At 42.8% G+C, this 15903-nt stretch overlaps 2 protein-coding genes across 2 annotated transcripts; one reads left to right on the top strand and one right to left on the bottom strand.

Annotated features, from left to right (window-relative positions):
- Positions 1-313: 313 nt before the first annotated feature.
- Positions 314-5007, top strand: egr2a (early growth response 2a). The gene is made up of 2 exons (XM_072690440.1): positions 314-488; positions 2038-5007. The coding sequence occupies exons 1-2, from the start codon at positions 377-379 to the stop codon at positions 3117-3119; spliced, it is 1194 nt and encodes a 397-aa protein (XP_072546541.1). The 5' UTR covers positions 314-376; the 3' UTR covers positions 3120-5007.
- Positions 5008-7008: 2001 nt separating this feature from the next.
- On the bottom strand, positions 7009-8544 carry adob (2-aminoethanethiol (cysteamine) dioxygenase b). Its single transcript, XM_072690439.1, has one exon. The coding sequence runs from the start codon at positions 8269-8271 to the stop codon at positions 7507-7509; it is 765 nt and encodes a 254-aa protein (XP_072546540.1). The 5' UTR covers positions 8272-8544; the 3' UTR covers positions 7009-7506.
- Between the last annotated feature and the right edge of the window lie 7359 nt (positions 8545-15903).

The following is a 15903-nucleotide window of genomic DNA, read 5'->3' as shown; positions in this document are numbered from 1 at the left end:
GAAGATGGTGGTGTGATAGGTGAGGAGTCCCGGCGTGTCGTCAGCGGCGCTGCCCATTACGAGCCCAGCCCTCCGCTTTTTCTTTTTTTTTTCTTTTTTTTTTTTTAATCCCATGTCCTTATATGGTCAGTGACGTCACTGGCCATCCACCGCCTCCTCTTAAACGCTTCAAACACACGGGCTCACAGATCTGACACACGACAGCCAGCAGCTGAGGGGTGAATCCACCACAGGCGAGCAGGCCATGAATCCTAACTGAACATGTCCAGTAGAGCCGCTCATCACCGCTCTCTGCGTGCTGAGTTATAATGCCCGTGTGTGCCGAGCCTGAATTCACACAAGCCAGCGCTTCAGAGCAACTTTTGCGCAGCTTAAAATGACTTCCAAAACTGTGGATAAAGTCGCCGAGTCTCTGAGTGATTTCCTGCGCTCCATCCCGGCTTATCCTATGGATGAGATCCCCCCATCATTCGGCGAGGCGGCGGGAGGTAAGGACGAGATCAGCCACTCCACCCATGAATAACACTCCTGCTGAAAGCAGGCGTAATGGTCTGTTTGCAGCTCTTCTCAGCCTCGTCCAATCTACAGTGGGTCTGGCTGTTTGTTCCCTGGTATTTAAAGTCTTATGATGGATTTGTTATGGATTTATAATGGATTGATTAATGGGTTTATTAGTGGATTTATGGGTTTCCGCGGCTCTCTCCGGGTCTCTCCCTCTCTCAGGCCTTTTAGGCGGAGGGGTCTGATCTTTAGGCTATTATATAAAGGTATATATAATATATAATATAATATAATATAATATATAATATTTAGGCTACTATATAAACCTTACTGTCAGCAAATCAACTGAGACACAACTTTTCTTGAGGAAATGAGGTTTTGTGTTTAGTGGGAATGAACTCCACTCCTGCTCACGTGCTTGGGAATACTTCATAACTTGATAGCTTAAAGGTGAAATGTACAGATTTGTCAGATATAAAATATCATAAAGTCAGTCAGGAGTAAGCAAAGTCAGTCAGCGCGATTTGGTGTGAAATGTTCTGTTGTTTAAAACTTTTCAAAAGTCAAAATGGTTCACAGTGCTGGTGAATGGGACCAGACGTCTGGAGAACTGAACTCCTCTGGAAGCTCCCTCACAGAAGTATAGGTGCAGAGGTAAATAATGACGTGTAACGCCATGACTCCTGGTTTCTATCTCCATCACTGTGAGGGAATATGCCTCTGTATGACTCTCTATAATGAACCATTTCACATCCAACATCCCAGAATGATTTCTATAGATGACCGAAGATTTCGGTTTAGGGGTGTGTTTTTTTCTGCTAGTGTAGGAGCCTCAACCCAGCAGCCACGGGCAGGCAATTTGACGTCAGATGTTGGACTCTAACGTTTAATGAAAATGAAAATGTGGTTGACGTCAAAATGTGGCATTTTCTTTGGAAAATTAAAGTCACATATCTGTCAAAAAAAAACAACAAAAAAACCTGGATTGACATCAAGTCCCAACGTTAGACAGACGTTGAATTTGGTTACTCAACACCGTGACTTTAAATCGCCAACGTATCAACGTCTAATAACGTTAGAATGGCATGGTGTGCGGATGTTAACATGCTAAAGTTTGGGTTCTGGGCTTTGGTCATTTTACCTCTCAACTGAATGTTCTTAAATGTTCGCCTGTGATGTTTAGAAGACGTTGGATTTTGGTTACTGCACAACTTAAAAGCAACAAAATCTCAACATCAGCTGTCAGCACTCTTCTACTCCTTGGCATTAGACATTGTCTTGACATTGAATTTTGGTCATCTGACTTCACGACCTACATTTAACCATATAACAGCCTCTGTCGATGCTGCTGTCCAGCTGGGAGCTTCCTCCAGTTTTATGGAACTCGCTTAAGCAACATCTTTACTTGAGTTTCCTTGAACCCGCCTAAGCCTCCTCTGATCCACTGAATACTGACGCTGCAAGGCTTCTTCAGAGCAGCCTGGCGTGTTGGAAACTAAACTAAAACGCATGTCTGTGTTTCTGTTTACTCGACAGGTGGTCTGAGCCCTGACAGTTTCGCCGTGGAGAAGCAAAGTCTGGACTTCGCGGACTCTCAGAGCTCGCCTCTCTCCTACACTGGAAAAATCTCCATCGACTCTCAGTTTGCGCAGGGCAGCTGGACTCAGGAGGGTCTGATCAGCCTGGTGTGCGCGGACGTAGAAGGGAAGACCACTGCCTCCGCGGGACCCACAGACCTCTTAGGGGCTCCGGGGTCCTCCCAAGGGCCCGAAAAGGCCCCGCTCTCCTCCGCCATGGAGCACATGTACACCGCGCCCCCTCCTTACACCTGCAGCGCCGATGTCTACCAGGACCCCTCCGCGTACTCGTCCGCCACCTCGTGTGCAGTGACGCACCCATGCGCCATGTCCTACTCCCCCTCGCCCAAGCCCACGGTGGACAGCGCGCTCTTCTCCATCCTGCCGGACTACGGGGGCTTTTACCAGAGCAGCAGCGGACCACGGGACGTCCCGCCTCTTCTCCAGGACCGAAAGCCATTTTCGTGCTCGCTTGAGTCCATGCGCGTTCCCCCGCCGCCCCTCACGCCCCTCAACACCATACGCAACTTCACGCTCGCGGAAGGGCCGCGCGCCCCCGCGCGTATCCTCCTCCCGCCTCCGCCCCCGCTCGCGCACGCCGCCCCGCTGCGCCCCATCGCGCGCCCCCGCAGGTACCCGCCGCGCGCGTGCAAGACGCCCGTGCACGAGCGGCCGTACCCGTGCCCGGCCGAGGGCTGCGACCGCCGCTTCTCGCGCTCCGACGAGCTGGCGCGCCATGTGCGCGTGCACACGGGCCACAAGCCCTTCCAGTGCCGAATCTGCATGCGCAGCTTCGGTCGCAGCGACCACCTCACCACGCATATCCGCACACACACTGGAGAGAAGCCGTTTGCGTGTGACCTGTGCGGCCGCAAGTTCGCCAGGAGCGACGAGCGCAGGCGCCACGCGAGGATCCACCAGAGACAGAGCGAGAGGCGCGAGCGCGCGAGCCAGCAACAACAACACCAACAGCAGCAGCCACAACACCAACAGCAGCAGCCACAACACCAACAGCAGCAGCCCGCCGAGGGCGCGAGGTGAGGAGGATCGGCAGCTACTGGACAAATAATGGCACGAGCCTCCGTTATCATCAGCACTGGACAGCGCTGCGCTGACCCGTGAAGGCAGCTTTAACGTGTGTGCGAGCGTGTTTACCTCTTCCACTGTTACTCTGGACCAGTGGTTCTCAAAACTGAACCCACCCTACCCCTGTCCTGCGTGTTCTCGTGTTTTCCTTGCATTAGGACAACAGAACTAACTGACCAGCTAGTTCACAACAGGTCATTGTAATATAACAGGACATGTAACATTAAAATAAGCAGGACAGGGATCTTCTAGGACCAGGGTTTACTCAAAATATGAAACAATGGGGTTTGTTTGACGCACTAGACTTGCACTCCAAAATGCTGTATTTTATAGATAATAAGAATGTAGTTTATTACGAAAATGACTCATTTTCAGCTCCACATTAATGTCTAGATATGGGCCTGACCGATAATATGAGCATACTGTTACTGATATTAATATAAATTTTAAGAAGTTAAAATTCTCCTAACATTAGCTGAAATTGTTTCGAAACAGACTGTGTGAGTGTGTGAAGAACCATTCAGGCTCATTTCTGCTCATACTGTCAGAAAAGAAACTTATGGCTGAACTTTTTCACCATTTACAGCTGTTAACACTGCTGCCCTGCTCATAAGTACTTTATTACACCCTCCTGAACCGTTGCCATGTTTGTTGTTGTCAATTACTGCCTTCTAGTGGATGCATTGCTTAACATCCATGCCAACAGAAAGGACACATAGAAGTATGTGGGCAGTGACGGTTACAACATTTTCATACATTAGCCTTTACAGGACCAGTCATCATAAGGCTTTTGGGTACGCACAGTGGTTCTTCTATGCCACTGTAAAATAATCATTTTGGCACCTTTACATTTAATATATGATAAAGGTGACCAACCCTATCTGCAGAGGTTGTTATCAGCTGAGACCAACTGATTAAATTAGTCAAGTCAGGTCTGCTACAGCCTGTTTGGAATGACTGGCAGTGGCCCTCTGCGGTTAAGAATGGACACCCGTGTCCTAAGGCATTGTTCAAAGAACCCTTTATGGCACCATGTGGTCAAAAATGAAACAGACTCCGGTAATCTTAGCTAATCTGAAACATTCAGACTCTCTGATATCATTAAATTCTGCCCCTGGAGTAGCTGAGACTGGTGTGTTTTTCCATTTTTGGGCTTCGTTAGATCCTGTTCTTTCGTAATGGTGAAGAGTAGATTAAAAAGCAGAAATAGGCACTTCTTAGTTGTGGATTAAAGGAATAGTTCAATGTAAAAGAAGCCACTAAACGTGCCTTGTGATATAGGTTTTTGCCAATACAGATAAAAATAGATGGGAGTCAGTATCAGCCAATATTATCAGTCAACCAGTTATGAGTTGGGCCCTTGTTTTAACTGCAGTTAAGTGTGCATATGTTGAATGTAGACAAAATTATATCATGTTCATTCACGGACATTTCTGAATGTTGGGTTCCACTGGTCTAGACCACAAAAGCTTCTGTTAACTGTTTGATCTTTGTATCTTCTGGTTCTTGAAACTGAACTTTCTATAAGTCTACTGCTTAACCCTTTGATGACTGATCACTGATGATGTTTGCAATGGTTCTCAGATGAGGGTGGCTTGTTGTATGGAATGAAACGATACTGAGCTCCTGTTTCAAATCTGACATGTCACCATTATCCGAACTGTCAGTATGATACCAGCTCCTACTTTTTTGTGCTGATCTGTTTTGGGAAACTGAGCCTTTCCTGAGAGCTTTAATTTGTTCCTATTGTGCCCTTCTTATTTTTGTTCTGTACATAAAAGACATGGGGCAAAATCTGTTACAACCTGCTAATTTACGTGTGTACACGGACAAATAAACACACACTGGATTCTTCACAGAAGCCAGCGGTTGTGGCAAGACAAGCACAGGTTTGAAGATGTGTCCTGCATTACATACTCACACCACTAGAGGGGAATCTTTGACCAGTGGTTTTCAGTCAATCCCTTTCACAGTTTAGTGACATTTCTTAATCTTGGCTCTGTAGTATCACTGTCCTGCATAGTTTAGTATTTCCTCTGCTCTGACACATACACACTTCACCTCAAGGGAGGCTTGATAATAAGCTGATGAGGGGTATCAGGCATGCTGGAAGCAGAGAAAACACTTTCAGGGAAAGCGGTACTCCAGAGAAACACTGGTTGAGTTTAATTTCCCTGCTACAACTCACCAAAGGTAATAAAGGTTTACTAAGTAGCCCAGTGGTTCTTAGCCGTGGTCCTGGAGCACCCCATGTCCTGCATGTTTGGGTGCTCTCTCTGATCTTGTCACGCTTGATCCAATTCCAAATCAAACTTATTTGTCTATTGCTTTTTACAACTGTCACAAAGCAGCTTTACTGAAATCAGTAATAGGACAAAAGATCAAAAAACATAAACAGGGCAACAGGTCAAGGGCTACAGTGGTAAGAAAAATCTCCCTCAGGGCTGGAGGGAGAAACCTTAAACAAAACAAAAACAAACGAAAAATTCACTGTACCACCACATAAGACTTTTCTTCTGCTCAAGTGTGCTGATATAATCATAATAGAGAATGATAAGAATAATGGGTAATAATAATAGTAGAACATAGTTAAGAACCCAAATAGAAATTAATTCGAGATTAGAGAGTTTTTTTTAGATGATTTTAACACATTTGGTGGTTGGTGTGGCGCAACAGATAACACCACTACCTGCCACTGAGCTACCACACCATGTGGGAGACTGGGGTTCGATTCCCGGTCTGGGTGACTATGCTGAGCTACACCAATAAGAGTCCTTGGGCAGTACTCCTAACACTACACTGACCCACCTCTGTAATACCAGTAACCTTGTAAGTCGCTCTGGATAAGAGCATCTGCTAAATGCCATAAATGTAAATGTAACACCAAGATGCGATCGGGATCCCTGATACTGAAAAAGTCAAATGAGTTCAAGCGAGTGTGTTACAGCAGGAAAGCACTAAACAGTGTGGGACAGGGGGTACCCCAGGACCAGGACCATGGTTGGGAATTAGCTGGTTGGTTGAGATAGGTGTGGTAGAGCAGGAAAAGGCACTAACAGTGTGATCGAGTGTGCAGACACGCTCTAGGTACAGGTTTTAAAGGAACAGTTCTTTAATGAAAGAACGTTTCACTGAAAGTGACCTGTACACAACTTCCATAGGACTTGAGATTCTGCACATGTAGGCACTCATAATCATCCTAAATTAGTGTGATATCTAAAAATGTTCTCAGCAAAAAGAGTTCTTTGACTTATAAAGTCAAATAGTAATAGTGGAAATCTTTTTGGTGCTCTAAAGAGTCATATATAAAAAAGGTTTCCAGCAATGTAAAGATCATTGGTGGAAAAGCATCAAAATGACTCCTTTTTTTTTAACTTACCAGCAAGAAACTGCAACAAGGCAGCCTCTTAAGCTTAATTTCATCAGACCCACCCCTTCTAAAATTAGGTGGAATAAAAAGTGTGTGTTATAAGTCTATGTTAGGAATGCTCTGACTCCCTTCCAAACTCCTGGCAAATAAAAACACCATTATTGCTACTTTAAAGAGCTTAGCTTGTTTGGGAATACAGAGCTACGATATTCCAGCTGAGTGCTGCAAATACACATTTCTCATCTACATTATCAGTTATAGCATCATGCTTAACTACCAGGACGGAGTTCACTCAATTAAAAGAAAAGACAATAAAAGGTGCAAAGTTAGAGGAACTTTGAAACTTTTTGTTAATGTACTACCAACCATGTAAACAGTCCCGTTCCGGCTCACAATCCACATCTGAAAGGACAGTGACTGGCCTAGTTCTCATACTTGTGGAAACCAGCGTTCAAATGAAGAGTCTAGAAGCAGTTTGCGTTGAAATAATCAATATTTATACACATTAACAAAACAGGCAAAAGGGGCCTTCATCATAGCCAGACAGGCCAAATCCCAACTGAAATGGCGCGAGAGAGCAGCAGATTATAACAGTTCAAAAAAACTGATGTCGCTCACGGAGTCCACAGTCCAACCTCTAGTCAGGAACGCACTGACTGCTGATTGAAGAGCCAACAAGCTTTTCACGTACAACTGTTCGGACCACTGTTCCAGTCTTTCTTGCAGTTGAGACTGTGTTGTATGGCCAACAGTTACACTGGGGGGTTAAAGTGCTGCACTGAACTGACCTATTGATTGAATTGATTTTAATGTGTACTTCAATTCCACATAAATACACACACCACATCAACCCACTTGAGTTGAGACAAAAATGAGTCGACGTATTTAATGAATGTGGAAATGATTTACACCTTACAATCAAACTCATTCAGTGCATCACTTTTTTCCAGTGCTGGCTCGTGTTCATTTCCTTCAGAGAGAAACTTTTGGCCCAGGGTACGGTTCACCACCACACCAGAACTCACTGGGCTGTGGGATCTCCATGAGCCACACCTCAGTCTGCTCCTGACCTTCTGCACTTTTAGCGCCCCCCTCTGACCCCTGCTGCAGCACTTTGTAATAGTGACAGTCTCTGCCGTCATCCGGGTCATACGGAGGTGCTAAAATGTCAAGGAAGGCGGTTGGACCGTCCACGGCCTCGATTTGGTGAAGGTTATCTTTGTGTGGAGATAAGACACACGGGGGGCTCTCCTCCGTGTACTCCCCGACTGATCGACGCAACGAGGGCCTTAAAGAGCTTTTCTGGAAGGGCAGTAGTGGTGGGTTGAACTGCCCCCCGCTGGCGCTCTCAGGCGACGTGTCCAACCTGTCAAAACAACTGATCCTGACCTTGCCGTAGAGAACTTTCAGCATGCCGTACATTCCTGGGTGGTCGTGGAGCGGTATTGAGGTCCCGTGTTTGAGCAGAAAGACACCCATGCTGAAGTCGTCTGTCTCGCAGATGTGCATGTAGGTGACAGGAGGACTCAGCGAGTGAGCAGGCACCGAGCTGTCCGCACACCTGGGTACAATCTTCAAATCTGCCGCCTTCACTTGGGCCAGGAGACTCCTCAGCTTGCTCTGGTTCTCCATGAACGCTTTGGTCTCTCCAGCAGCGGCGGCGTGGCTGCGGAAGGTGGCGAGGGCTTGCCTGGCTAGTTTCTGAACGAGGGAGCTCATGTTGTCCCGAGGCATCATAACGACAGAACTAACCCGAAGCCCAAAGCCACTCTCGCTCGCCCTGACCGTTAGCCAAGCGAGCCCAGTTCAAGTGATCCGCACGGAGCTCCAGCAGATATCGACACCCCAGAACCCCAAACGCAGCCAACCGCCCACCTGAGTCAAACGTGACGGCGACCAATAATTAAAAACAAAATATGCACAACTGCTAGCTCTGTGAAACCCATACCATTCATCAGCTTCGCATCCCCATGTACAGGGATCTGATCTTCACGTCCGCAGTGACGACATTGCAGCACGAAGGACTCGGAATTCTGGGATATGTAGTTCCGTGTGAAAAGAAGTCGGTGCCAGTCCAGTCGTTTCAGGGCCAAAGCACTAGCGTCCCCGCTGTTTATTTCTCACCATGTAAGAACTTTGTTCAAGATAAAAATCTCTTTCGTTCTGAAATGAAATAAACGAAGTGGAGGCATGATTATTAGAGAGGCTGTACTACAACACCCATAGTCCCCTTCCTTAATGAGGCGAGGGAACATATAGAACAGACTTCTCACGCACAGGGCACAGGGCACAAACCCCAGGGGTTTTCTTCCTCCTCCTCACCATTACCCAAAAGCCCTTAAAATGTGTAGACCTAGATGCATTTCCCCCAACAAATATTTGCACTTAAAGAAACAAGGCCAGTCATCTGTGTGAGTAGTAAAAGGCGCTGTGGTGGGATTAGAATAATAAAATAACTACTAAAACAGGTTTACAAATATATCTACTACTAAAAAAACAAAATATTGATAGTAAAATAATACAATTAAGAATTATGCAAAGAAAAAACAATACAAAAAATGGTTAATAAAATAAAAGTGATGAAAACTAAAACTCAGTAATAACGCATAGAAATAAAAAAAGAAAAATAATACTGAATAAAATGTTTTTTTTCTTTGTTGTTGTTTATTACAAAATATTTTTAGTCTTTTGTAAGAGACATAAATTTGATTTGTATTTTTTTGTGACTTGGTTTGTCTTATACTGATCAGCCATAACATTAACACCACCTCCCTACTCATTGGTCATCATATCATATTTCCACTTACCATACAAGAGTACTGTGTAGTTCTATAAATACAGACTGTAGTCCATCTGCTTCCCTGCATATTTCCTTAGCCTCCTTTCACCATGTTTGTCAATGTTCAGGACTCCACAGAGCAGGTATTATTTAGGTGAGGGGTCATTCTCAGCACTGCAGTGACAATGACATGGTGGAGGTGGTATGAGTAGTTAAAACCCAGCAGTGCTATTGAAGTATATATACAAATTATATATATATATATATATATATATATAATAGCGTATTTACTTTTTTTATATTTTTATTTACTCTTAAAAATAGCTTATTTACTTTCAATGCAAGTCAAGGTAAAAGGATTTAATCCAGGTAACTTGAGACTATTTCTATTGGTCCATTTATCATAACAACAGAATGCACAGCTGGTGTATAAATGATGTGGAAAAACATTACAAAAATAATGACACAAAGGTTCTGTTGACACTCTGATGTTTAGACAATGTTGCCTTATGACGCACTATTTATTGTTGTTGTAAGATAAAACACTCCAAACGTAACACAACTCAAGAAAACCTGAAAAGGAATTTAATGCATGAATCTCCAAAATGGGAATTTTACAGAAGGCAAACATGTTCTTAACTTTAAATGGAAGTGATGGAAGAATGGGTGTTTAATTTAGACTCCTAGATAATTTAGGGTATTTCTTTTGGTCTACTTATCCAGAATTATTCACACAGTGTACGAAGCAGCTGTACACACCATGGTCCACACCATGGACAAAAAACGGACAAAAACAAAAAAAAATGTATTGGACAGCAGCGATACATAATACTGTATGGGGGGAAAGGAGAAAAGGTGGAACTAATGTTTTTTCAAACAAGATGACATGAACATTTTCTCCTAAACAGAAAAGGAGGGTTATTTAGTAATGCAGTAATGACTCATGATTTGCATGTGAATATTTGGCCAATCTGTGATATTTATAGCAACAGAAATGTTCACAGTTTAGTCATCTCTGTTCATGCGGTCATTCTCATATGCCTCATTCCAAGCCATCATCATTTATGTACACACCCACAACAAAACACATACACACACTGTATCTATAAAAAGTCTTAGCTATGCAACAAGAAGCAATGGCAAGTTCACATCACATTACGACCGGCTCAGAAGACCATAACAAATAAAGGGAAAGCAGTACATGGATATATATATATATATATATATATATATATATATATCAAAAAGAGTCGTCTAGGTCGACTAAGGATAACCATTCCTTCTAGGGTTATCTATCTTCAGGCTATGTGACAGAGACAAAAGAGAGGAACACACAGCATCTCCTAAAAAGATTAAGATTAAAATTTAAGGTGATCAGATGGTCAACATTACAGTAATCCAAGGTACCCCCTGGGAGCTAAGATCTAACATCTCTCATGAGAGTCTACCTTGAATCTGAGTAAGCATACCAATACTTGTCTCAATTCCCTTATACACCTGCATGTCCCCATTTACCCCCTGCACCTCTTAACTGCTAGTCAGGATGATGGATGATCAGCACCCCACCTTATCCCCAAATCCCCAACTCATCCCAAAAGTATTGAAAAGAGCACCATCATTCTAGAGAAGTTCCACACAGTTCCACTGATCCACAGCTCAAGGCTTAATACTCTTCTAGCCCACACCTGGCATTAGGCATGGTGCCAATAGGTTGTTTATCTGTTCCAGAGAGTCCTATTCTATTGGCAATATTTCTCTACAGAGAATAGACAAGCTGTGTGTGCATTTGGCAGGTTTTCTCCAGGTACTCTGGTTTCCCCACAAAGAACACACATGGTAGGTGAATTGGCTGTGCTACTGGTTGTGTGTGGTAGCCTGCAATGGACAGGCACCCTGTCCATGTGGTATTCCAGTCTTGCACCTAATCACCCTGAGTAGGTTCTGGAACCACCACAACCCTGCCCAAGAAGAAGCAGATAAGAAAATGTCTGGATGGATGAATCATGGAAAAACAAACATTGCATTAATAAGCTTTAAATGTGGGCATGAGATAATTTATTTATTTTATTTGTGTTGACGCAACATAATGAGCAACATCATTTAGGTGAAACCAAACAAACGCCTAAATCATGTAAATTCTTCAAGCCTTTTCCCCTTGTGTACACTTTTGCTGACACTTTTGCTGATCAGCTTTTCACTAGATATTAAAACACTTCTGTGAGGATCGGACTGCATTTAGCCAAGAGAACATTAATGAGGTCAGTCAGCAATATTGAATGATCAGTTCTGGATCACAAACACCACTCGTGCTCATCCTATAGGTATTGAAAGAAGCTCCATTGCTCCAGAGAAAGCAGTTCCCTGCTTCACAAACCAGTGCTGGAATAGATGATGCTTGGTTTTTGGGCATGGTGGTCTAACATCTATGTGCAGCTGTTCCAGAGTACCCAATCTATTGAAAGTGTGTCCATGGAGATTATCTGGGTGTACTTCCAAGTAGCTGAATTCAGTGTCTTTTTTTTCTAAGAATACTCCAAGTGGTGATTTTTTTAGTGGCAGTGCTTCAAGCTGCCTAATAATACCGGCTATATACAGTATAATAGTTCTGTATTTTGGCTTTCCGTCTTTATTTATCCCTTTCTGCTTGATAATCTCAGCAAAGCTTGTGATAGTTTCTTCACAGCCAGTAAAAACAAATAAAGGTCTCCCAGTGAGACTCTGTTTATTTACAGTCATGACTCTGAATGTCGGATGGCCCTAAATTCTCTTCTTCTTAGAAATTCTTAGTGAGCTACAGCTTGAATGACCTCTGACACAAACAAGTGAATATAACGTCTGTGTGTCCAGAACTTACAATACTGGGCATATTTAATTAGCAGCTAATCTACATTGACTGAAAAGTGAGCAAACCTGTTCAAATGTATTCCTTATTGGGCTAAAATAAAACTTGTTATAATGGCCTCAGTTATGCAGTAATCATCTGAAAAATGGAAATGTGAGGTCATGGTCCTGGCATGCTTAATGTAATGCATGACGTCAGTCTGGGCTTCAGAGGCTGCTCCCTGCACAAGGCCAGTGCTCCGAATGGTCTTACAGCAAAAATACAATGAAAACAATGGGAGCGGAGCACTCCAAAGCCCAGCCAACAGATTCTCTGATCTTCAAGAGCTCAACACAGAGACACACACAGAAAGCATCTGAGCTCTGAAGCGCTTCCCTAGTGAAGCCGGCCACTGTTGTTTCTTTTCAGCTGGTGCCAATTATAGCTCTTTATTAGCCTTTTTTATTAGTTTTCTAGCTTTCTAGGCATCCCTCTTACATCTTTGCTTGTTTAATGAGGAAAACAGGGCTAATGTGTGGTTTCTCTACTGGAGGTTTATTTTTTCTGTGTCTGGGCCTCAATTCTAAACAGGCAACGGGCCTGTCCTTCATTCATCGTCTCCACTGACGTGTTATCTAAATGGGTAAACTACACTTGTTTTATCTGAGGTGTTTGATTACAGTGTCAGGTTGGGAGCCCTTATTCCATGCAGATGCCATATGATCCTATTTGTTTTTAGAATGAAATGAATGGAGAGCGAATAGTAACTCTTGCAATTGGGAAAAATGTCCCTAACCTTTTATAATGTCATTTAAATAAGCAGAATTGTTTGTTTTTCTATTCTTATTTTAAAAGGTGTAAAATAAAAAAAAAAAAATTTATTATGCCTGATAGCCTTGCCATTGTAAGCTGATTTAATATAATAATTACTGAATAACTGCTAAGGACACACATGCATTAGTTATGTTTTTATACTATTTTACCTGACAAAATGGAAAATCAAATACTGTCATTAAAACATGAATGACTGCATGTTCTTTTATACGGTGCTGAAATAACCTTGTTTACACCTGGTTACACCTGAGTATCATGATTATATCTGGATATGGTCAAGCTGCATAAAAATGCAAATGTAAACACACCCAAGACTCACTTAAAACGAATACAGATCCGATTGCTCAATCCACTTCAGGTGGTGGTCTGAGATGCATTTGAGCCACATTAACACAGTGTAAATGCATCCGTCCCTCCAAAATGCATTCAACAACCATAACAACCGAAACTCCTGTAATATTTGTATTGCAATTTTAAATTGCAAATTTACTACATAGTGATCAGATTTCAGTCTAACTAACCAGAGACGCATTTGACTACCAACTGTAAATGCATGTGGTTGAAATCTTAGCAGGATACAATCCAGATACTAGTCACATGAAGTGACCAAGTGTAAACAGGGTCTAAATTTCAGATTTTATATTTATACTCAGCTTCTATATATATGCCATATATTGCATTTGATTATATTTAATGTTATTGTTGCATTCAAAGCTTAGTTTAATTCTTTCTATTTTTACTGCTGTTTATGATGTGTGAACACCACTGTTACTTACTTTTGTTTGTATGACACTAAGGGGATCTATCTGTCTAAAAGACAATGACAACATGAGGAAATACAGATTTTATCATTTCATTTTGTGAAGAAAAATGCTTTGTAAAACCTATATCACCCAAGTATTTGCCTGCATAAATGTAATAACTGGCAACCAAACACATCCTATAACTGAAGAGCATGCCTTCACATTACTGTGAAAGAATATAGTCCCTCTCCTGATTTTAAAAAATTACTTGATTTTACAGTGGCAGTGACTTGATTTTATAGTGGGTTTAAGTGATAGACCAACACAACATAGCACATAATTGTGAAGTGGCACGGAAATGATACACTGAAGGTGAGAAAATGTGAAAAAGTTGTTTTGTACACCAACTTTTGTACACAGTAGTTACATTGGAGGCCTTTTATGAAAGAACTGACTGTTTAAGGTCCCGACAAAGCATCTTAATTTGGACAGGGCATTTGTGAATGACACATATACAGTGAGTCCAAGAAGTATTTGATCCCTTGCTGATTTTCTTCGTTGGCCCACTAATAAAGACATGATCATTCTATACTTTTAATGGTAGATGTATTCTTACATGGAGAGACAGAATATTAAAAAGAAAATCCAGAAAATAAATCTAAGGAATATATATTAATTGATTTGTATTTCATGGAGTGAAATAAGTATTTGATCCCTTAGTATTCATTAGCAGTTCTGGCTTTTACAGACCAGTTAGACACTCCCAATCAACTTGTTACCTGACCTGAAGCCACCTGTTCTCACTAATCACTTGTGTGAAAAACACCTGTCCACAGAATCAGACAGATCACACAGATTTCAAGTCTCCAACATGGGTAAAACCAAAGAGCTGTCACAGGACCTCAGAGTCAGAATTGTTGACCTTCACAAAGCTGGAATGGGCTACAAAAAGATTAGTAAGGTGTTGGATGTGAAAGTAACAACTATTGGTGCAATTATCAGAAAGTTTAAAGAGTATAACATGACAATCAACAGACCTCGGCCCGGTGCTCCAAAGAAGATTTCGCCTCGTGGGGTGGCAATGATGCTGAGAACAGTCAGAAATCGTCCTGCAACCACTCGGCAGGAGTTAGCAAATGACCTGAAGGCAGCTGGGACCACAGTTTGCAAGGAAACAATTGGCAACACTTTGCGCAACAATGGATTCACATCCTGCAGTGCCCGAAAGGTACCCCTGCTGAAGAGAGCACATGTGGAGGCGCGCCTCAAGTATGCCAATGATCATTTGAAAGATGAACCAAGTTATTGGGAGAAGGTTTTGTGGTCAGACGAGACCAAAATTGAACTTTTTGGCCTCAACTCCACCCGCCATGTGTGGAGGAAGAAAAATGCTGCCTATGACCCCAAGAACACTGTGCCCACCGTCAAGCATGGAGGTGGAAGCATAATGTTTTGGGGGTGTTTCTCTGCCAAGGGTACAGGGCTACTTCACCGCATCACTGGGAAGATGGATGGAGCCATGTACCGCACAATCCTGAGGGACAACCTCCTCCCCTCTGCCAGGGATCTGAAAATGGGCCGTGGTTGGGTCTTCCAACAGGATAACGACCCTAAACATACAGCAAAGGCAACAAAGGATTGGCTCAAGAAAAATCACATTAAGGTCATGGAGTGGCCCAGCCAGTCGCCAGACCTCAATCCGATCGAAAATCTATGGAGGGAGCTGAAGGTCAGAGTTGCCAAGCGACAGCCCACCAACCTTCATGATTTAGAGAGGATCTGCAAAGAAGAGTGGGCCAAAATTCCCCCTGGTGTGTGTGCTAAACTTGTGGTTAACTACAACAAACGTCTCACCGCTGTGCTTGCAAACAAAGGCTTTGCCACTAAGTATTGAGTGTGTTTGGCAAGAGGGATCAAATACTTATTTTCCTCATTGAAATACAAATTAATTAAAATATATTCTTTAAAATTATATTCTGGATTTTTGTCTTGATATTCTGTCTCTCCATGTTAGAATATATCTACCATTAAAAGTGCAGAAGGATAGTGTCTTTATTAGTGGGCAAACAAAGAAAATCAGCAAGGGATCAAATACTTCTTGGACTCACTGTATCAGTGGCTTTTAAAATCAGATCACATACTGATGCCTAGACATTTTCCTGCATAATTGTTTGGTATAGAGCAAAATTTAT

Source organism: Salminus brasiliensis, chromosome 10 (assembly GCF_030463535.1).
Source record: "Salminus brasiliensis chromosome 10, fSalBra1.hap2, whole genome shotgun sequence".
Lineage (NCBI taxonomy): Eukaryota > Metazoa > Chordata > Actinopteri > Characiformes > Bryconidae > Salminus > Salminus brasiliensis.
Note: the sequence above shows the minus strand (reverse complement) of the source record. Positions and strands in the feature narration are given on the sequence as shown.